This window comes from Astatotilapia calliptera, chromosome 1, assembly GCF_964374335.1.
Source record: "Astatotilapia calliptera chromosome 1, fAstCal68.1, whole genome shotgun sequence".
Classification (NCBI taxonomy): Eukaryota; Metazoa; Chordata; class Actinopteri; order Cichliformes; family Cichlidae; genus Astatotilapia; species Astatotilapia calliptera.
This window is the reverse complement of record NC_137422.1, coordinates 15,652,846-15,676,752: the sequence shown is the minus strand read 5'-3', so window position 1 is coordinate 15,676,752 and position 23,907 is coordinate 15,652,846. Positions and strand designations below refer to the sequence as shown.

At 41.0% G+C, this 23,907-nt stretch overlaps 1 protein-coding gene across 4 annotated transcripts in view; it reads right to left on the bottom strand.

Moving 5' to 3' along the window:
• pcdh9 (protocadherin 9) overlaps positions 1-22,613 on the bottom strand; it is a 188,494-nt gene extending 165,881 nt beyond the window's left edge. For all 4 annotated transcript variants that reach the window (XM_026165123.2, XM_026165131.2, XM_080290111.1 and 1 more), the window contains exons 1-2: positions 21,496-22,613; positions 17,856-20,992 (exon numbers count right to left, since the gene is read on the bottom strand). In XM_026165123.2, the coding sequence (XP_026020908.1) occupies positions 17,856-20,891 (3,036 nt within the window). In that variant the 5' untranslated portion in view covers positions 20,892-20,992; positions 21,496-22,613. The remainder of the gene's footprint in view (positions 1-17,855; positions 20,993-21,495) is intronic.
• Positions 22,614-23,907: the final 1,294 nt, after the last annotated feature.

Genomic DNA, 23,907 nt, shown 5'->3' with positions numbered 1-23,907 from the left:
AAAAGGTTTCCTGCTGGGTCATATGCAATCAAAATAGCAGGTATAAATCATTTCTTTAATCAGTACGCAGGCACAGGTAAGGGTTGCTGCACTAAATCTCTCCATGGTTATCAGTGCAGAATTGAACACTTTTCTAAAGACATCCTTCGACTGAGGCAAAGGAAAGAAAGCGATTGTGCAATTGTGAGACCTCTTGGAAGGTTTTATTGTTCCAGTCTTAATGCGTGGTCTTACACCTAGAGGAGGTGTGAAAGCCTTGAGCTTGTAAAGAAGTCCTGCAGCATTTCTGATAAAGGTGTGAATCACCAAGGTGATGCAGATAATACAAAAGATAGCACAAAATACACTCAGTGACACATGGACATGAAGTAGCTCAGCTGAAATGGCCTGAATACGAGAAGGTTAGCCAAACAAACAGATTGCATATGAATGACAATGAGGCAGAAAATTGGTGAGAGCAGCAACATACATCAGCAGAAGAATAAGACGCAATATTGCATGAGGGCTTTAAAATATGCAGGTAGGTTGTGAAGTTGGTTCTAAGTGCACAGGCTGTTGCTGCTGCCACCCAGCAAGCACTCCCACATATATTTGCTATTCTCTCTCTCTCGCTCACTCTCTGCCTTTCCTCATTCACTCATAAAACCACAGAAATAAAGGGAGAGAATGACAGAGTGAGCATTAGAGGTTAAGGGATGAATTTCCCAGCATCTTTTGCCTCCGCCTCTGACCATCTGCCTCTCTGGCAATAGCCTTCCTCTCCTGAGGTTAAACTCTAAATTGGCAGTCGGCTAAGCAGCCACTTAGACAGGAAGGTTCAGGTGGGTAAAGTCAAATAGATATATACTATGTTGTGCTATACACATTGGGTAAGTGCATATTGAAAACAAGAGAATAAAATGTGAAATAGTGGCAAATTGGACGAGTGAAATGTTCACTTCCAACAAACAGGGATGGAGAGATGGCTGGGGTGAAAGTAAATTGACAGGCAGATGGTGAATGATGAAAATTGAGAAATAAATTAGAGGACAAAATGAGAAATGCATAGGAAGGAATGAAATGCAAGTGTAAAAAGAGAGAAGATTGAGGAACACAGATGGAGAAAGGAATGAGTGGAGCAGCGGGCAAGAAATGGAGATGAAAATACAGGCATGAAAATTAGAAATCGAAGAAGAGAGATGAAGAGACAGGCAAGGTCAAAGAGAAAAATCTGAAATAAAATAATGGTAAATAGCTTATTCTTTGATATCACGGGGCACAAAAAATACATTTATGTAAAGAACAGCTTGTCACTGAGGTAGCCTATGGTCTTGTCCCTGCACTCAAGCAGAGACAGAAAATGAATACTGACAGAGAGAGAAGAAGAGAAAAGGAAGAAAAAAACCCACAAATGTCAGGCTAGTATTAAGTCAGAATCTTAAGTCAACCCTCTCATCTCACATCACACCAACAGGGCCTCTCTAAAAAATGAATAACCAGGATAGAAAGCCTGCAATAGAACCTCCTATCCAAATTAATTAGACTCCTCGGTGCAGACTTTTCTCACTGAACAGTGACGTAATGCTGAGAAGCGATGACACGTCTAGGATGGTGTTTCATCAGTTTCATTAGTTTCAATGTGTGGCCAACAACAGGCGGATTTACAACTGGACTGCCACCCAAGGATTGGGCACTCGTCCCACAATCTCATGGTTACCCCACATTCAGTCTGGCATCGCAAAATGCCACCGCCTGTGCAGCCTCACACACAAAATAATCAGCACAGCCGTATTTGTCACATAAACCCAACAAAACACAAAAGAATTAAAATGTCCTGTTGAAATTCATTCAGTGAAAACTGATTGATTTGATGTAAAATGAAGCCTGTGCAGTCTTTATGCATCTACGTGGGAGCACCATATTTGCATGTGTTCGCTTGCTCGTTGGCCTGGCAGCAGCTTCTCAGAAAGTAGGACTGAGAGTCTTACAGCAGTCCCAGTGTGTAGCCTCCCTTGGCACACAAACACAAATTTGCTGAGGGACGACTGCTGTGGCAGAAAGCTTCTCTGCAGACAAAACCTCTTAATATTCCTTCCAAGTCCATTAAGGCCTCAAGAGATTGGCCGGGATTGATTGTTTGTACTTGATATTACCAGGGGCTTCAAGGCCAGATCCTCGTCGAAAATTAGAGATGGCATTTTGTAAAGCCTAAGGAATTGAAAAACTAAATACAAACCTGTGCGTTGCTATCATCCTCACAATGAGCAGTGATGGAGGAAGCCTTCATCTAATTAGCAAATGCTTGTTGCCATCTCTTTTTAGCTGTAGGGTTCATTGACAATTGGAATGTTTTTCCAAGTCAGTGACTTTCAAGTTTTTTGTATGTTTTCGGGCAAGAAAGAGTTTTTCCAGTCAATTATTCAATTATAGAGCAGTGACCTCTCCTCACCCCCTCCTCAAGCACATACACAGACACACAAGAAGAAGAAAGAAAGGATTCCTTCTTGCGAAGCCCAGTGCAGACTGTCAGGTGGAGAGTAAAAAGTTGTCAGATCAAATCTTGCTTTACGGATTTCCTTAAAAAATAACAGGCTAAAGCTTTCAGGTATTGATTCATAATGATACAAAAAGCCTTATATTCTGAGAGGATAGTATAATAAAGCTAGCCTGTTTTACTTGCTTTATTCAACACAAAGGGGCGTTATAGATAAAATATAATGGAACTTTAAGTAACCCGAAAATCCTTTGTGGTGATCTCTTACAAACTGGGTATTCTTAAATGGAATAACAATTATTTGAAATCACTGAAATCTTCACTCTTCAATGAAGAACTTACATTTACAAAAAAGGAAGAAAAATGAGCTGCCTTTACTTAGACAGACACGTACATATCAGAAATAAAAGCATTCCAAACATGCTGAAGTTTAGTTGTTATAACATTTACCTCAGTGTACAAGTGTATTAGCATTAGGTAAAACAAAACAGATATCAAAACTGAAGCTGACTGCAGTTTTACAAGTATTTAGTCATAAACCAAAGTAGGCTATTGGACAAAAATTGAATTTTTAATGTGAAAAGGGAATCACTGAAGTGATTACAATTTATCCTGAGGGGCACATGAATGTCTATCTAATTTCTTATGACAATATATCTAAAGCTTAAGAGATTTTACATCTAAACACAGATAACCCATCATTTCTTTATTGATGCACTTTCAAAGGGAGCTGTCCTGCACCTGCAGGTGGACCGGCTACCAAAACACTGCTTGGACCGCAAAACACACAGAGGGAGTGTGACTAAGACCATTACTTCCCGTTTTTACACAGCAAGTAGTTGTTTACTGATCTAATAATGTTCATACTCTTACTTATAAAAACATCATGGAACAACCAGCATCCAAGGGATTCATGCTTTGGAGAGCACTGGTCAATTTTGCCAGTATTACAGGAGCTGACTGATAGGATGAGGTAGCCAAGTTAAACCTGTAAGATACATTAATAATGGAATATGAGTGTGTGTGTGTGTGTGTGTGTGTACGTGTGCACACTCATGCAAAAAATGTTAAGTGACAAACTGACCCTTCATTGCACCAAACAAGTCATTTAGTCTCTCACTGAGCCATCAACACTCTAAATTGCGTGTCCACAGTGTATCCAATAAAAAGGGAGCAGTTTTGGCAAAATGCTGAATTCACAGTTCTTTATTTAAGGACGTGTGTATCTCCACTTGAGATGTGGATAGTTATATGAATGCAATATTAGGAAGAGAATTTTTGTTCTATAAAGGTAAAGTTGCTTAAAATCTAAAATTATTAAAAACATCTTAGCTCAACCTTTACAAATCAATAACGCACATCTTTGACGGCAAACTGTGTGTTCCTAATCACAAAATAAACACAAGATCAAAGCACGTCCTCTTTTAAGATATGAATCAGTCCAATCTGCCAAGTGTGCTGCATAAAACCCCCCTCTGTCCTGCTCTGGTTATGAATATCATCCAAGAGGCTGGGCTATTAATAAGTGGACACACACATGCACACACTTCCTACAGGGAAGATATGGACCAGAACAAGGGAGTCACTAATCTCAATGGGTGAACAGCTTAGAGCAGTGTTGAATAAGTGTTGAGGGAATACAGTCCCATCATCACCACAACAAAATACACACTTCCACTCAGACACACATGTATTCGATTCATGTGGGATTTCATGTGATGTATGGCCTGGGGCAACCAAAGTCCCGAGTCTGTGGTGATGAAGGAACCTTATTGTTCCCAGCACAGAGACTGGTCTGGTTTCTGGGACACTGAAACGCCCTAGCAAGTATGTCGTGGGGTCATATGTCACATGACAAACAAAGCCAACGCTTCTGAAAGATTTAAGGGGGAAGGGGCAAATATAGTCAAACTAGGGCCTGTGATGTTCTCTCGGGTCATCTATAAGTCACTCAGACCATCTCCCATACAGTAAACTTTGCGAGACTGGATTTCAAATTTTGACCAATAAATGACCAACTAATTTTCATCCATGATAGCCTAATAAATCAGATGGCCATGAGACCATTCCAGCAACAGAGAGACTATAATGAAATGCTCTGTGTTACCGTAGTTTCTTGCAATGATGCCAAGTGGGATACAAACTCTGTGAGCAGGCACTGAGGCAGACAAATCAGCAGAGTGGAAGTTTCACTTCCTTTGCATCTGAACTTCCATTATATCCTTTTTATATATGTTACAGTAAAAGTTTCAGGCCACAAAAGAGCACCCTCTTCTATTTTTTGCATGGCAAATGTTCCCCTCAATTCTCTGCTACTGGAACTCTGCCGTCTGAATGTCACAGCTGAAAGCAGCCATAAAACTCATACATTAAAAAAAGTTTCTTGGAAAAGCAGTTGTGGCAGGAAATAGAAAATAAATCTGGGTGCATATATCCATTATCAGGGCACGTTATCGTCAGAAGGGAGTCTGTGGAGAGAGAGGAAACCGGGCTCTATGTGTGCCGTAAGATAGTGGAAACCAATTTTCACCTCCTCCCTCCTCATCCCCAACACACTACTTGATTCAGCCTTCGCTAACTCTGCGCAACCAGGACTAAATCATTTCATCTAAATAAGCTAGCCAAATGTTTTACACCTCTGCATATTACTGAGAGAAGATAAGGTGCTGGTTCACCATTCTGTGCAAAGCATCTCTTCCTTTCCTTCCCCCATTTTTTTTTTAGGTCTGTTCCATGGGCCTAACAAAGATGAGCAGGACTGCAAACTTCTGTGCATATGAGGGCTGCAGAGATAGAAAAGTGCAAAAATACAGAGGTGAGAGTATTTTAAAACCTTGCCATTTCTTATACCCTCGACGATAAAACAACAGACAAGCCATTTTTTATGTTTGTGTTAAATATTCCCATGTGCGCCACCTCTATGACAGCTTATTCTCAGGCAGATTTATCACAACCTTTATCTGCTCAACTCAACAGACAAAGGCAAGGCGCATGGCTTACACTGCGGCGTGCTGATGCCTGAGGCACGAGACAAAGCATACGATCAATACAAATCTTCAGTCTATACGTCGGACAGGGCCGAGTTGACACACATCCTTCTAGCAGCCATACATCACAACTTCTTATTTAATTAGCTCCCTGAAGAGCTTTATATGTCTGCTAATTCAGTCATTGTACTCTCTGCCAGAAAAGAAATAATAAGCCATCCACGCTAAGTGTTGTTGCTTTTTGTTGTTGTGATGAAGGGAATCTATTAATGATACAGTACAGATTTAAGGAAATATATAATTAGTCTTAACACCATTTAATCAATGGCCTTCATCTGTTTCACCATGGGAAATAATGTGGGCTTAATTCTATGATCTGCAGCAGTTCAATCACAAGATCAAACCTCTTCCAAACCTAATACCAATGTAGCTGCTGCTCCTCTCTCAAGCGATACCTTCTGGAGTCACTGTGTCAACGTTAAATGTTTTCCCAACAGAATCTGCACAGACGTGGTATTATTTTGAAGTCTAGGAACAAATCTGCAAAGCGCCAAAGGGTCAAAAGTTTAATTTACTACTTAAGAGTATTTTTGGTAGAAAGCTGTTTATGCTCATAAAGGCAGCAAAAATGTTGCAGGTTGCAGCATCGCTTCTATTTTCATGTTGTTCATTACTGTGCTCTTAAATGGAAATCCTTCAGAATCCCTATAAAATGATATTCATGCATTTTAAGTCTGAGGTGTTTGCCGTAAGAATCCATGTGGAATCAACTAACCAAGTTGTAAGAAGACTACAGCTAAATATCGTGTTTATGTGCTTAAAAGACCCAGGAGTGGCGGTTAAATTTCAATCCAGGGTCAAAATGTCATAGAGAAGAGAAGCATAAAGATCAATTCACCACTCTTTCCCTCGGTGCGAAGTTTTATCTTTTTAAATACAGGGTAGATTCACCGAGCAAATATCTCTTTCCAGAATTATCCTGCTTCACACTCACATGGGTTTACACATCTACACTTGAAAGTTGCAGTTTTTATCTACTAAGTAACCCCACTGGAACAAAAGCGCCTTGCTTACAGGCATATAAGCGGCTGTTTTTTGTTTTATTTTATTATTTCTAATATATCTTGCCAGGCCAAAGCTGACCCTACAACCTTCCGGTCCAGAGGTCACCTCAGGAACCCTTGGGCCACTTTTATTTTTATTTTACTCAGCTGTTTGGTTGGTCTTGTTGTTTGCTGTCTTTGGAAATAAAAGTAAACAGAAAAATCACACTTGGCTCAGGCCCTAAGTAATGTGGCCACTGCGAAGCGAGACCTTCTTCCAAGATAGAGACACATTATGCTAGATGGGGTTTTCCCCGCCTACAACTTCAGTGCACAACACACTGCTGTCCTGATGGATTCTGTGTTACTGTTGTAACAGTAAAAATGAACAGTTTTCTCTTTCTCTAGAGTTAAAATACATTCGGGAATTAAAATGTAAGAAATGCAGTAAACATTCGTAATGTTTCCCTACATGGGAAATTACAAAAAACTATAAACTGGTTATAGATCAATAACCCACTGTGGGGAAATGTTTGTGTAACTAGACTAAAGGGGAATATGACAGCATGTGCATCAGCATGTGCAGAAATAATAATAACAATAATGGCAGAAAAATAATTTCGAGTGTCTGACTGATGCTGATTTTAATTCAGTGGAATGACATCGGGCGCATGAATAATTTGGTGACGCTCCAAGCAAAAAGAATTTTCAAAAGACATCAGTCAATTCATGGAAAAATATGAGTGGAACATATGTGAGAATATTCAGTCAAGTCATGTTTGCTAAAAACTTAAAGCAGCTATTTGGCCCTTTTAATGTAAATTGCACTTTGCCCAAATATATCAACTGTTGCTTTGTTTATTACTTACTTAAACTTTTTGTTTCTTTTTGTCACCTAAATTTGTCAAAACACGAAAAAAAAAAAAAGCCCAGCATCTATGAAATTTCTCCAGTCTATTAAGCTTAATCTGTTAATCTCCATAATAAGACATCTGCTTGTGAATATGTAGAATCTGTAGGCAAGAGGGAGAAATCTTTGGTACTGGAAGCTTTTTGACATTCACTTGTAGTCTCAGTGACCAATCAGGATTGAGCAGGGTTTTCTTGCATGCTGGTTAGCGGCCCATTTGGGAAGCAAAAGAGAGATTGCATTTTCCGAAAGCAATCTCAAAACAGTCGGCTATCATCTGACATTGATTTAGCTTTTTATTACCTTTTTAAAATTATCTGCATTTCTAAACAATTACCTGCAAACGTGTCAGCCCTGATATTGGCTGGCTACACTGGAAGCTCTGAAAAATTGGTTGTTGCCCCCAGAGTGCAAGTCAGCCTCCTAGCTAATGTGAACCAAATTTGATAAAAATATTGATTTCAACATTATGTAGGGGCAATTATCAGTTTAATAACAAAGGTAAAGCTGAAGTCAGTTTTGAAATTAACCTTTTTCACTTCAGTCCCTTGTGTTCACAGACCACTTCAAAAACACATCCTCATATTTATAAAAATGCAATCCACAGTGTATGAAGACAGCCTTTTATGACGGAGAAGAGCTTGATGCTGCAATGCAGCAAAGAGAAAGGAAACCCCCGAAAGAGACTTTGGAGCCTTCATCTTTTTTTTTTCTTTTTGCACATTAGAGTTCTTTTGAATTTCTGATCAGAGTTCAGCGTTTTTCATGTGTGTCGTTACAACATATAGTTGTAGCACGCATAATCTTCCCCAAATTGGGCTGTATAATAGGTAGCCTCTCAAGTGAACAGCAGCGTGGAACGCACACAAGTGCATTCACTCTACTGTTGTGATCAGATTTAATCAGAAAACACTCTCTAGGGGGATTTTTTCCCCCTGCATAATGAGTTTGATTCTAATGTAAACCTTGATAATACTTTACATTTATCATTCAGAACTTGTCCTTCTAACCAGGTGGATTGCTGCTGAAAATGTGAAGACTTCTTCGACTACCGGAAGCGAGTCATATGTTCGAACACCTATGGGTCATGAGACGATCATGTTTATTAGCATCCATGTTAATGCATAGTGACTATGCATAATGAAACAAGTGCTGCTTTGAGGACACGGCTGGTAGAAGACCAGGAACAGAATTAATCTGATTTCTGCCCAAACAAGGTTAAAAAGGCATGTGACATCATCCACATGTGGATAATTGTTCAAGTGGATGTTCAGCTCTGTCGTGCGCAGTTTCATGATGAACTGTGTAACAGAACAGTCTGAATGCTGGAGCTTTATAAATTTGCTGCACAGACTGTCTACGCCTGATTGTGGTAGACACACGGTTCTTTCTGCGAAGCATCCACGCACAGCTTAATGCATCTGGTTGCTGAAGTGGTTCAGCTTCAATATGTGAGACAAGACTTTTGTATTGCGCAGTCTGTTATTTTCCTCCACTTTGGCAAAGCTTACATTACATCTTGCGCCTGGGATATTAATTGAAGACGTGGTTTGTGGAGAACATTCAGTCTTTCACTAACCAGTATATGCACATAGAGGTGGTACATGAGATCATGTGAGGCATTAAATTTGGCCTGTAGGAGCAAAAGAAAGTCTCATCAAATTCAGTGGTGGGAGAGCAGTTTTTTTCTAGCTCTATGCAATGTGTTCCCTCAATTGTCCACAAATGATACTAAATTTAGGACATGATTTACAAGACTGAGAAACACTGAAAATATATTTCTCATAAAATGTTTGGAAGTGCAAGATTAGGATTGCCTACCTAACCTGATCACCACCCCAACTTTTTTTTTCATAGACCAGCACTATGATTATCCTTTAGGTCAGAAGTCAGGTTTCAAATTCTACTCAGTAAGTGCAGACAGCTTTTTTGAAAGTGACCATATATATGAGGTCAAACTTTAAAGCCTATATTTATTTATTTATCCTTTCTTCCCCCCCTCCTCATCTTCACTCAAATGCAGACTAAGCTCTGCCTTTGGCTTTCAGACTCAGTGGACAGATTAAGCTGAGTTAGCCCTACTTTCCATGGATGTGTTGTCGTAGCAATTTGAAATCCACCCCCCACCCCCTACCCCATCACCCTTTCTCCAAAAACCAGTTAAGAGGTGACACATCTACACTGCTTTAACTGGAAAACAGCTGAAGATTTAAAAAAAAAATGGAAGCATCAGTACAAAAATGCCAATAGCTGCAAAAAATATATCTTTTTTTCATAAATATTTCATAGATATATAGACATATTCACAATATATACATTTTCACGGCGTTAGGGTTTATTAGGATGCAGCTGGCAGTGATGATGATGATGATGATGATGATGAAGATGGTATAGGTTAGGAACTCCCAGCTGCTAATGGTTAGTATGTTTCCCGTTCACATGTATATGTGATAATACAAAAATCTGATGTGAAAGAGTGAAGAGGCAACACAATCTGAGTGTTTTAGAACTCAATTTTAAAATACTACCATAAAGAAAATTCACTTTTTTCTCTGTGCAGCCTTACAGTCAGACAATTCATGAAAGGCTTCATGTTCTTTGAAGTCATATTAGACTATTATCCACATTTAGCTTACAGCCATGTCAGATTTGTACAAATATATGCACACCGTATGTTTTAAAATTGGTTTTAAAGTCCTGCTGTAGAAGGATGTGAGCAACTGCAAAGAAACTCACTGTAACGGTTCCTCGGGTCCATATTGGTTGTGGGGCGTCACACTTATAAAACTGAAGCTGTAGAAGGTAGTCAGATGGATGCATGGCTGGAAGTTTTATGAAAATTTTAGGATCAATTTTTCATAAAGGAAAAGCTTTTCTCTCATGTCCTTTATTTATTTATTTTTAAAAAAGATTTGATCTCTTCATGGCCAGTAGAGACAGGAGGAAACATACAAGACTTGGAAAAAACTCTGAGCCCATTTTCTGGTGCTATCCAAACAAGCACTACAGTATGTGTAAAAATCCGTCACTGTCACATGTTTAGAGCAGCTGCTAACTTGATCTCATTAACATTCATGTATTTAGGTCAGCTGGAAGGAAAATTAAAGACAGCATTTGCACGTGTGACTGTTTAAGACTGAGGAACAGTGAAATCCCCCCAAATGACATACCTCTGTAAATTAACCTTGAATTAAATTTCCCTTCCACTCTAAGTGAATTATCGGGTTGGCTGTGTGTCAGTGACTTTGTATGCCTCTTTAAAAACACCAGATCAGTCAAAGCAGAAAATCTGTTTGCTTCTTAAAATACACGAGTTGGCAACGTAATGAGCCAAAGCACATGTATATGAGCAAACGCTGATTAGAATCGGTGCGCACATGGTAGCTTGACTGAAACATATCCCAGTTTATACATAATGTCCCATCACAACATCACAGAGGCAGAACAAACGGACAAATTCCAAACAAGAAAGATATGATCTCTTTGAAACATTTATTATGAAATTGTAAAGGTAGAATACCACTGTTCAAATAAAGGGTTTATAAACACAGTGGGATTTGCAGTGTACTGGAGATTTGGAAGAGTTTATTTCAGATGTAATTAATGTATAGCCAGCAATGAAAAAAAAGGAAAAGGAGAAGGCAGCGGAAATAAATAATACAAAACTAAAATAAAACAAGTCCATTATTGTTTAACACAGCACATTAGGCAAGATTACCAGGAGTTCAATTTACATGAAACATCTCATATATACAAGATTTACATCGATGAGGGTTACAGAGTCTTTGTGAGCTATGAGGCCCAGTGGCAAAGCAGTCAATGGCAGTCACATTTCAAGTCAAGTGAGGCTCTTAGCTTGAGGGGGGTTTTGGCTGGCAATGCCATTATCACAACTATTAGTCTAGACACTGGCACACGCTAGTGACAGAGCAGCGGCCTGTGTGTTATTTGACGCAACACCCCAATGACAAGGACACATCTCCCTCTGGGTTTGTCATGTCAGAATAGACAGCGCCGCTTTGCCCATCTTTTACCCGCACACCCTTTTTCTCTGATGATAAACGGAGAGAGGATGGTAACAGGGAAAAAAAGAATGAAAGTTGGGCTGTGTGTTGAACACAAAGCACCCTCATCTGTCACAAATGATCAGAACACAAAGGTGAACACACCTTTGGTGATTTAACATCGTATGTAACGGCGCTGACCCCAGTAAAACACGGGTGAGAGGTTAGGGCTGGAGACGGGGAAGATAAGGAGTGGGTGGAGGAGCCAAGTGAGGAGTGGAAAGGAGAGATGGGTTGTTGTTGGTGGGGAGGAAGGGGGGATTGGGGGCATTCAAACAATGACGTAGCATCATAACTCCATCTTTTTTTATATAATATATATAGAGATAGATAGATTTATAGACAAGCAAGCAGTCAAGAAACATTTTCTTCCACCCTCTACTCTTATTTTTAAGGAAAATTCAAGAGAATTTCAGATGAGGTGTTGATACCTTAAGTGTTTTAAGCTGCAGTTTGTCTTTTCACGTCATGCAGTGTTGGGAAAAAAAAGAAAAGGAAAAAAAACACGAAGCTAGTATGTCAACTTGATTGATTGCCTTAGAAAAATGGGAAATGCGTTTTGTGGATTAGTGAAAACATGGAGATGAATTAAGTAATGACAGTCCTACAAAAGCCGCTATGACTTTTGTGCATTAATTTCACAAAGCAAAGCCCCTGAAGACTGATCATCAATCAATGCGCTTCGAGAATTTGCAGAAATGGATGATAAATTTAAGATGAATGGGTTGCCAGCCAAAAGTGATGGACAAACAACAAAGCAGCTGTGAAAAAAATCAAATCAAATCACATATGAACACACTTGCAAGAGACCTTTTGATAAGAGACAATATTTGTCATTATCAAAACGGTGTCGTATATTTTGGACAGAATGAAACAGCGCAATGATGAGAAGGTTTCTGTAGATGAGGGAAAAATTCATGAAATGTTCACAAAAAACAAACAAACAAAGGAACAACAACAACAACAAACATGTAATTCCTGGTAATTTGCCATCATCTGTGTTTGGCAATTATGTCCCTGGCAGTTACAAAGAAAAAAGAAAAAACAGGCCCATAAATTAATAAATATATAAATCTATTAGAAATCAGTAGCACTTCATTTTTCTGAAACAGGGGAAAATAAAAACATATAAATGAACTCCATAGTTCAGCCAGTGTATCAACAGGGAGCTTTGATTTATTTTGTTGTTTTGTGCAGACAAAACTGGATCCCCCTTGGGGCAATAATCTACTCTGATAGTACTCACACCCACTACCATAGTATAGCTCGCAATCCATTTCATTTCCTCTTACCCACCTAGAATATAAAGGACATGACAAGTTTTTTAAAGACGCAGATACAATGTTCTCTGTGGTGAAGGGCTTTGCAAATCCTCCACTGATAATTTAAAGCTTTGATAGAAACTTCACTCGCACACTTCCTGTCTTACTTTCTCCAGACAGCTACATTTGTTTTGAGGATCTGCTACATTTTACTCAATAAGAAGATGCAGCGCTAAAGATCTATCTTCTTGGATTTACCTGCTGTTTTCTTAATTATTCAGCAGATGTTGGCAACAGACCTAACTTCACAGAGCTTGCTCACAGATTTGGTTAATTAATATCTTTACTTAGTGACCCAATTTAACCTTTTGTACATGTTGGTGTCCTTTTTCCGTTCTTCCTCTTATTACAAAAAATGCTAAGGCTGTTGGAACGCCATTAGTTAAATGTATGAAGGACATGCTCAGTGTAAGAGATCACAAACACGGTATCCTGATTAAGTGACAGGATAGCTTGGGAGAAACGATGTATGATCACAGTCGGCAGCAATCACTGGCCTCTCTCCATCTTCCTCTTTCATACTGCCAAACTCTGTGTCAGCACAACCCATAAGATATTGCAACAGACTTTTCCCCTCAGGTGCAACATTGTCATAGTTCATTAATCTTCTCAAACTTCTCCTGCTGCCATCAGCCCCCGTACATACTACTAATCCCCTTATTAATGTGGCAAATGAACCTGCACAAGAAGGACGACTCCCTCAAGGCTCCATAATTACAATGGTCTGTACAAACTCCTGTTTGCATAGAATGTCCATTCATTACATTCATTACATTACTGACAACTCCAGGAATCTTCTCGCTGAGGATTCCCCCCTTTTTTTTCCACAAGTCTTCTAATATCCTGCGCTTTAAACTGAATACTCCAGTTACTGTGATATTTAAAACCCTGCTTGTTGTTTATGAGATAATGTACCATACGCCTATTTTCACTGTAGTGCTCAACACAGAGAAGGAAATGATCCATGAGTCAGATGTAGACAGAAATACTGAAACAAATTTTAAATACCTCCAGTATTATTTGGAATAATTAACCCATATTCACATGTTGCCATTTGCTCTATATGTGCGGAAACTAAACTGAGACTGCTCAGATAGAAAGCTGTTACATGTCCCCCAGCCTGAGGCAGATTTGGGGTGAAGAAAAGCACATCACAGCAATAGGAGATGGGTTAATTGTCAATGCACGCTTCCTTTCCGTGTTTGCATGTGCATGAAAAAACCCCAACAACAACCTAGAAGCCTACAGCCTACATGTTACAGATTAGGTGTTCAGACCACAAGGTTGCACAACTGAAAAATGTCATACAGGGCCCATAACTGTGGATTCTCACATACGTAATGTTGCTTCCGCAAAGTGACGGAAGAGAGAACACATCTTGTGTGAACTTGTCAATATGTGGTAGCAAACGTAATAATTAACATCCCTTTATTCGCGTTTACTACAAGATTTGTTCAAGTTTAATTCTGAAGACTAGATATATGGAAAATGTAGATTGCAATCAGTCAGCAATGATGTTGCATTCGCTGTCTCTGAGACTACTTTCAAACCCTGCTCCCCTCAGCAAAACCATGTTAACGTATTCTTAACACGAGCCTTGGGATCTGATGCACAGTACATAGTTAATGCATAGCCACTGGGCTCATGTTGTGGTAGTGAGCCACATCTATGTCTATGACTACTGACAGGATGAGAATAAGAATGATGATGATTATTATCCTCCGTTTCTTAGATGCTTGTGTTGCCTAGTGAAACTAGGACAGTGTTTTCATGCTTTTTTCCCTCTGTGTTGTTTACACTAATGTAGGTCCCTAGAGGGTAAAAAAATAAGTGAGAAAAATGAAAGGAAAGGCAAAGATTCCCCTATTGCTATAAGCTATAAGGATCTGTATAAAACTGATTGCACTAGGCATTAGTGCATAATAACGCTACTGCAGATAAGCTATTTCTTTTACTTATACGCTCTATATCACCTAAAAAGAAGACAGCACTGACGTCTTCGTGCTTTGCTGTTGTTCGCAGTGTCTTATTCTCTGTCTAATCGTTTGTCAATTTCCTTTCAGTTTCCTTATTTTTTTGACTGGTGCTGATGTTGCATAGAAGTGACTCTTGAAAACTGGAAGAAAATGGCTTTTCAATTCCTTGAGAGAAGGTCAATCTTAAAAGCGATCCACCCACAGCTTCGCTTGTGTCTTCCTCTTGAACTTCCTATTTTACTGTTTCGTGTTAACTTCAGGCAACAGTTGTTTATTGGTGTTGGTTTGTTAGTCATAGGGCAGCAAACTAAGTGCTAAATTTGATCTTCCTACCGTATACCTTTTTGGATCCTTTAACTATGGCAGCAGTTTAACACCTTTAGCTTTAATTTCAATATATTACATCAAATCACATTTTCCAACCAAAAACTAACCAGTAATAACTTTAAATGAAATTGGCTCATTTTTGTTATCTGTATATATAAGAAATCTTTTAATAATGTAGCTCTTATCTTCTTCTAAAGCGCTTCTACTCTGCAGAGAATGATATGATAATCCGGTGATATTACCTTTTGGATATACTGTCTGTTTAAAGATTCAGTCAAAGGTAATTGGTATTTTCTTGATCTTCTTTTTTTTTAAAACTACAGCACAAATCCAAAAGGCATAGAATTTAGTGGATGGGCATCTCCGCATGAATGATCATTAAATGGAGATGACATGTGCATGTCAATACAAATGGCTGCACTGTACAAAACAATCAAAACAATGGATGGAACAGTGGCATTGATAACATACCCTGGTTTATCCAGAAAGACATGTCAGTGCAGTCGGGGCAGTCTAATCATTTAACCACAATCAATAACTGCCAATCTGAGCTGGAGTCTTTGTCTGTGAGATGTTTTTTGGAGTAATTATGACTAAGAACCAACCGCATGCTGTAAGGGCCTTCTTTACAAATTTGAAAGATTGATATCAGCCAATAATGGAAAGACGGATAATCACTATTTAATGGAGATAAAGTGCTTTGTTGTATGGAGTCGCAATGTAACCATGCATACTGGTAAGAAAAGGAACTCATACTTCTTTTCTGTGCATATCTGTATGATAATGTTGTTTTAATATGTAAGCAAATGCATCTTTAGAGTTTTTAAAGATATGATTCTCTTATTCCCTTTCATAAAAATAAAAGACAATGGACTTATTTCAACTAATTTATATCAGTAAGTAATAGCAGAACAGTAGTAGAATTAGACTGGGGCACAACTTACACAAGTTCAGAGAAAAACACGAAACTGTACAGAACATTTTAGACATAAGTCTGTGCCCAAAAGCGTCTGTAACAGTGCATCATTTATAATATCGGTGGCACAATATAGAATACACTGGCTCTGTTTGTGTGCTTCTTTGAATCATTTGTCAGAATTATTGATCCCAATAAATCTTGTGTGGAATTGTAGGATGACTGAGCAAATCAATGAAGTTGTGCTTACAGTATAGTGTCATATCTCATGTGTCCTCCTCTAGGGTTGAATAGTGGCCCCCACCTCACCCCACCCGCTGCCACCGCCAGCATCACCCATTTCATCGCCTCGTCTCATCTCTCTCTCACAAACCCCCCCCCCCCCCCCCCCCCCCCACACACACACAAACACGCACTAACGGCGCCTGGCAAATGATGGCACACTGAATGCCTCTTTTGACTGCTACCTCTCACACAGAAACACATTAAATGCAACCCCAGATGCAGTGACCCGGAGGTATGCATCGACAGGAGTCGCACAGTGTCACCCCTGTAATTCCACTCGCTCGTCCGGATAGATCTTATCACTCACATCTCTAACTGCCATTATCAATCTTTCCTGTGCAGCCTCTGCATCATTAGGCGAGAGTATTTCACTAAGAACACTAACATAGGTTTCACTCCTTTCTTCTCCTCCCTTGCATTTATAAGTCCACTGCAGGTTGGCGTAGTGCCAAGCTCTGCCATGCAGCGCAACACTGCCACCTAAAGGTTCAGTACCACCGTCAAGCCTGACCCGTCGACAACAGCCTCTGTCTCTGCCTTCCCTTCTCCTTCTGCGCTCTTTCTTCACTCTTTTCTGCAGTTCCCAATATTTGTCCACGTGTGTTCCATTAGATTAAAACTGTGTGTTGTGTAGTGGTGCTTTATTAGCAGAAAAATTAATAGGGCTTTGATAAAAAGCAGCATGGATTACGTTGAAATTTGAGGCTCATTATTGGCTAATCCTTTTTGAATTGGATGTGTATCAAGTTCCAGACAAGCTTCACTCAGTTCGCTAGTGTGCTTTGAGAGGAGGCATTTAATTCAAGCTCAGATGATGTGGCAAAGCCTACAGTGACATTCACAATACCATTGCAGCAGTCTAATTATTGAATGTTGTTATTGCTGCAGGTGTTGAAAAGGTTACAAAGTCTTTCATGATATTACAATGCACACCAAAAAAATAATAATAATAAAGAAACAAACAAACAAAAAAACATGAATACACTCAAGAGTTTTATGAAGAGAGAGAGAGAGAGAGAGAGAGAAAGAGAGAGGTGAAAAGTCAACTACTTTTTGGAGGATGTGTGCAGCATTTGTCTATGATGAAAAGCAGCAATCTGAGTAGATAGGCAAGAAAAAAATGTTTCTTTTACAAAGATCGTTGGGTTACAGTTAATGTTATGTTGGTACATGTTTGCCAGTGATCTAACCTGGGTACTGAAGAGACAAAATAAGGCAAAGCAGTCACTCGTCCACTTGCATTTTGGTAAATATGAATTAAATATATATTAAATACAAAACATGGGTTTGCAAGTGTTACCCCCAAATTATGCATTGTGTGATTGCTGAGTCCATAATCAACTCCATTAATCAGCTGTTGTTCAAGTTACTTTTTCTCTCTTTTCTTTTTATGTTTAGGTTGGAAAATCTGCTGAAGCAGTGTGTCTCCTGAACAGTTTTCTGTTGCTTCACAGTACCTTAGAGTCAGTCCCTAATCTAGACTGGCACTTTAGCACTGTGGAACAGGGCAGTTATACGCAGTACTTATAGACCAGTAAAAGTGCTCTTTTACCTGCTGTCTGGTGTGCATGGGCCCCTTCGTCTTGAACCCTCCTTGGGAGCTGCACTCTGAGGCACTGAAGTGGTCGGAGCTCGTGGAAGATCTCTTGGAAAGGGTGTCACAGCCCCCCACAAATGTGTTATCCAATGGGAGCTCTTGTATCACGTGATGCTTCTTCACTGAGACCGGTGTGTCAGCCTTGAGATGAAAGGCCGACTGCGGTGAGGCGGACTTGTAGTGCCGGGCCAGGTCTGGGCTGCTAGGTTTGAAGGTTGTGGTCGGCGTGGCATTCCAATCGAAGCGTCCAATCCCTTGCTCTTCCAGCTCGGTGGGCAGACTGATGGTTCCGTTGATTGGCTCATGGGCAGGATCGTCAGGTTTGTTCCCCTCTATGGTGACAAAGTTGAGCAAGGAGTTTTTGGGGGACTTCCTTTTCTTGCGCTTTTTCTTCTTGTTCTGTTTGTTTTCTGTGTTGGGTGACATCCACTCTGCCCCCTGCTTTTTTCTCTGTGCGGCTTTGAATCTAGAAGCATGGCGGCAGCGCAGCAACACAGTCACAAAGATGACAATAATCACCACCAAGGCGCCGGTAACAAAGGCTATCATTATGGTTAAATAGTCACCACTCTGATAGGTTTCACTGCTTTCACCAATGTTTCGGTCAATTGGGGTCTCCATGGTGCGTCGAATGAGATCATTGATGAGTGTTGAGTTGCCCACAGTGTCATTAACATACAAAAACACCAGCACAAGAGTATGGAGAGATTTGGGATAACCCAGGTCACTGATATTGACCACTAATCTGTGCAAGCCTATGTCGGTTAGTGCTGGCTTTTCCTCCAAAGTAATATTCCCTGTGACTGGGTCAATTCGAAACAGACCTTTGTTATTCCCACTCACAATTGTGTATTTGAGTTCCGCATTCATCCCTGTATCACCGTCTACAGCAAACACCTCTGCTACCACAGATCCTGGGATAGAGGAGAGAGGCACGAGCTTGAAAGACGTGTTGGAGGGTGGGTAGATAACGATGGGTGTGTTGTCGTTCACATCAATGACATTGATGGTCACCTTGGCAGCTGAGGAGCAAGGAGGCCTGCCACTGTCCACAGCCCTTACATCAAAAGTGTAGGAACTCTGCTGCTCTCTGTCGAAGGATACATTAGACTTTATCACCCCAGAGTAAGGATCTAGTATAAAGTTCTCATTGTCATTCAGAATAGAAAGAGAAACAGCAGCATTTTCTCCGGCGTCTGAATCTGTCACAGTTATCACCCCCACAGTACTGTACTTAGGAAGATTCTCTGACACAAAGAACTGGAAGTGGTTATGTGTGAACTTGGGGTTGTTATCATTTTCATCCAGCACGGTTACAATAACGGCTGCCTGCGTTTGTAGAGGGGGCGTCCCGTTATCTCTTGCTGTTACAGTGAAGAGGAACCTATCCTGATCCTCCCGGTCAAAAACCCTGGATGCAGTCAGAACACCTGTTTTACGGTCAAGATCAAAAAATGATGCATTTGGTCCCAGCTGGTAAACAATTTCTGCATTTTTCCCACTGTCCTCATCTGTGGCGCTAAGAGTCGTGAGGAACAAGTCACGTTTGTTGTTTTCCATAACAGCCAGCTCAATAACTGGCTGAGTAAAAATAGGCGGGTTGTCATTCTCATCCTCCAGCCTCACTCTCACCAAGGCAGTCTGATTCAAGCTCGGCTTTCCAGAGTCAGACGCTACAATTTTAAAGTTATATTCCTTTGTCCCTTCGTAGTCAAGCAGTGCGGACGTCTCTAACAGATACTGGTTGTCATACACAGCTTTTAGATGGAAGGGCACATCCTTCTCTATGAAACAAATGACCTTGCCGTTAATGTCAGTGTCTTTGTCTGACACTGTGATGAGTGCTATCTTTGTATTGATGGGATCCTTCTCTGAGAGGAAAACAGTGCCATTAATGGGACTGATTATGTATCTCAGGTCTATATTAGGTGGATTGTCATTAACATCAGTCACATTTATGGTAACAGTAGCTCTGGCTGGACTTGAGCTGCCATCACTAGCTAAAACAGAGAGCTTATGGATAGCAGTTTCTTCCCTGTCCAAAGGTCTCTGCACTGTAATTAGGCCAGATGTTGCATTCAGTGCAAACAGTCTTTTTGTAGCAGGAGACACCTGAGTCCCAAATACATAATGTATCTCTGCATTTGCCCCTATGTCTGCATCTGTAGCTTGGAGCTGCACTACAGATGTGCCAATAATGGAGTTCTCCGGTATATGAACCTCTATCTGACTCTCTTTAAACACCGGTTTGTTGTCATTGACATCTGTCACAGTAACCTGGAGAATGGCAGTGCTGGATTTCTGTGGACTGCCACCATCCTCTACTTTAATCTTCATCACATACGTGTCCTTCTGCTCTCTGTCCAGATTCTGCTGCACAATAAGCTGGGGCCACTTTTCCCCCTCAGGCGTTTCTACTATGTCTAAGCCGAAGGCACTTTGCCCATTGATCAGCTCGTATTTGTGGACACTGTTGGGGCCAGTGTCTGGGTCAGTGGCAGAAGGAATAGCAAAGCGGCTGTTAATGAGCGTGTTCTCTGGGATAGAGATGTTGATCACAGGGGACGGGAACATGGGGGCATTATCGTTTGTGTCTTTAACGATTATTTTGATCTTAATCAGCCTGAAATAATCATTAGGCAGGATGACCACTTCAATTTCAAAGGAGCACTCGCTGTCCTCAAATGAGGGACCGGGGCATAACTTCTCTCTGTCAATTCGGTTTGATGTTGTGAATATTTCTCCAGTGCTGCTCAGAACACGGACCAGTGGGTTATCTCCTGCTTTGGAGACGAGCCGGTACACAAGATTAGCACTCGTTCCGGTGGCAGCATTTGTATGGGAAATGTTTAGGTCCTTTGGTATGTTCCCAATGAGGACATTTTCTTGCAACTCCTCCCTGATGGGGTAGATTAGCTCTTGGGCTATTGAAGGATCTAGCCATATGCAGGCAAGCAGTGCACCCAACAGGTAATAGTCTTTTAGATCCATAACAGTGTTAATATGCTTCCAGCCTTCAAAACTCAAAGGTTTCTTTCTATGCAGTGTTGTTACAGACAGTGACTCCTGGCAGGAATCTTCCACGAATAAACCTATGAATACAGGACAGAGATTCCCTTCAGTGAAGTAACTTTATTATGCACAGTAAATAAATTTAATTAACAATCATCCAATCCCTCTCCTCACAGTCAGCTGATTCATGCACTATATTTTTTTCCCCTCTTCTTTAGGATTTACCCTTAAATCTGAACATAGCCACAAATCATGACTTCATTCAAACAGTAAAATGAAAATCCCAAAATAAACTGCATTAACCTTTTAAGCAGCCATTAATGTCTGTTACTCTCTTTCTACATCCTCTACGTTTTACGGTCACTATGAATTTTCAGTGCCTCGAACACCCCCACGGCAACAAAACTTCACAACACATTACACAGTCTTATTAATTTTTCCACTTAAACTGTCAAAATTAAAGAGCTTAGGCTGTGAGTGGGCTGCTTAACGAGTGAATAAGCATAAATGAAGCCAACAAAGTAAGCTCAGTGAGATTTTGAATTCTTAGTGGGCAAAAGAGACCCATGCTTGTATTACATACCCAAATCGGTTGCAGCACAGAAGAAAAACTGGAGTGTGTCAGCTCATAGTCTTCTCATCCACAGTAGTACAGTAGTTCATTCAGGTAAAGATATCCTCCTCTGTCGATCTGCTTTTGGCTCCAGGTAAATAATAATAACAACAATCACCCAGCAGCACTGGGTTAATCAGACACGAGTACAGGTTTTAAATAAAAGCAGCCGGTCGCAGAAACTGGGGTAAATTAGAAGCTGCATATGTCGCAGTTCCTTTCCCCCCCATTTAACTTCAGGAATTGACTGGATCTAATTGTGCGACCTGCGGTGATTGCGGTGATCAGCGTCGCTCTCCAGCAGACACAGCAAGGTGGTCAGTGGTTTGCGGTGTCTTCAATTAAACGGGTCCCAAAATCAATGCTCATCTCCTGTGCATGTCCAGAGAGAACCGGCGTCTTTCCCCCTTTCTTTCTTTCCTTTTCTCCCCGGCTACCTGTGAAGGTTAAGGCGCAGACGAGGTGAACCCAAAAAGAGACACGCGTGTCCCATTATGTTTCAAGTTCACGGAGCTCCATCAATAATCAGACTCAAGGTTAAAAAGAAAGAAAAAAAGATCACGAGGACATTTATGAAAAAGACAAAAAAAAAAAGCCAACAACAAAAAAGGTGTAAAAGCTCAGAGTCGATCCCACTTAGAAACACCAGCCTTACGGCTGCTCAGTGTGACACGGATGCGCAGCGTGTGTGTGGCGTTTATCCTTGCACTCTCACTCCCAGAGCAGAATATCTTGCACTAACTCTGTGTAAACCCATAGGAGGGGTTGGCGATGCACACCACACAGACTAACCACCCCGCACCCCCACCCGGCCGACCCTCGTCATTGGACACCGCCCCTCGCTTTCAATGGCGTTGGCAACCCGAGCGAGGACGGGATTGGCCCGATGTCACGTCACTTAAAGCGAACCGGAGGGCTGTCCGCGGTGAGATTCTCCGCGAAGATGCTGCAGGCTGAAGAGACGCTTAACCAAAAACCCCGTGGCTGGGCTGGAGGAGGAGGATGACGACGACGATGATGATGAAGCTGCTGCTGATGATAGTGTAAAAAAAGACACTGAGAGAAAAGAATAAAGAGATAGTGGATGTCCTCTAGCTTTTATAGTGTGTGTGTGTGATTATATAAAAGCAGATAACACTCATTGGCTCTAAAGGGACGCATCAAAAGCATACGCCAACCTGTTAGGCTGTTGTCAGGTAGGCTACAATAGCCTAATTGGGGTGGACATAAAAGCCACTAGACTGAAGCACATTAGAAAGATGCGCTATGGCGGTTTCCCGTGCATATTGACTTGCCAAGAATAAACACTGGCATATACAATACAAGCCTTGTGTGAGAGTCAGTTATAATTGCACTCTAAACAGAGAATCCGTTGTCTAAGCATGTTTGCGCCGGGTGCATATTCACGCTCCGTCCACCGCACTTAGCACCCTGCAGCCAGTCGTCAGCATTTGTTTATGAGAAATAACCTTGACAGTTATCCTAGTCATCAAGGCTACAAAGCCGCGTGTGGCCGGAGTTCTTGGTTTAACGGGTGAATTGCACTTCTTATTTTAAGTTTACTGCCTCTTGCTGTGGTGCTCCGAGGAGTCTGTGGCGTGACTTTGGAATAAACGCAGATGACCTTACGTGACAAGTTTCAAAGCAACAAGAGGCTGAACTGTTCCGAGTCGCCCCGAATGTTATAAGGTAAGTAGAAAATAGCAATTTCATAAAATGCAAATCAGACTGAGCCATACAGATCCAGACATCATTTATTACCTGCTTCCATCCAATCATTACTTAATTTCAATGCAGGAGATAACCCTCAATTTAAGCCTGGGCTCAGTGCTGTTGCTGTTGCTGAGAAATGGCAAGCTGTTGAGCTCAGTGCCTGCCGTGGTGAACACTGCCATCTTGAGGTGGACTTTCACAAACGCCTCAGCTATGATTTGAGCTTCAAGTCTTAAAACATGATCAGCCACGCAACCCTGGGTCAACTTAGCGTGACAACTAAGACAACATAGTGCATCATCGGCAGTTCAGAGGAAGAAGAAACAATGCGTGAATGGGAAATCAAGCAAAATGAGAATATTCCCCAGTTTGGGCAAGTGGTGATGAAAGTGATGCAAAGGACATTAGACCGGCACAGTTGAGGTGAGAACTAGGCTGCCAATGTCTCTTGAGAGGCTGGCTTATTGCCTGGTCAGCAGTCCATTAGCACAACCAACCTGGTGGCCTGACCTTTCTGCCTCTGGATGCAGCCGTCACTGTCCTTAGCTGGAAGGGAGCAGCTAAAGGAGTGATCTGTCACTTCAGCTTAAAGCTTGACACCCTGATGTAGAAAGAAAAGTGACAACATAACTGTCTGTAGTGGTGAAACACTTTCTTGCTCTGCTGGCC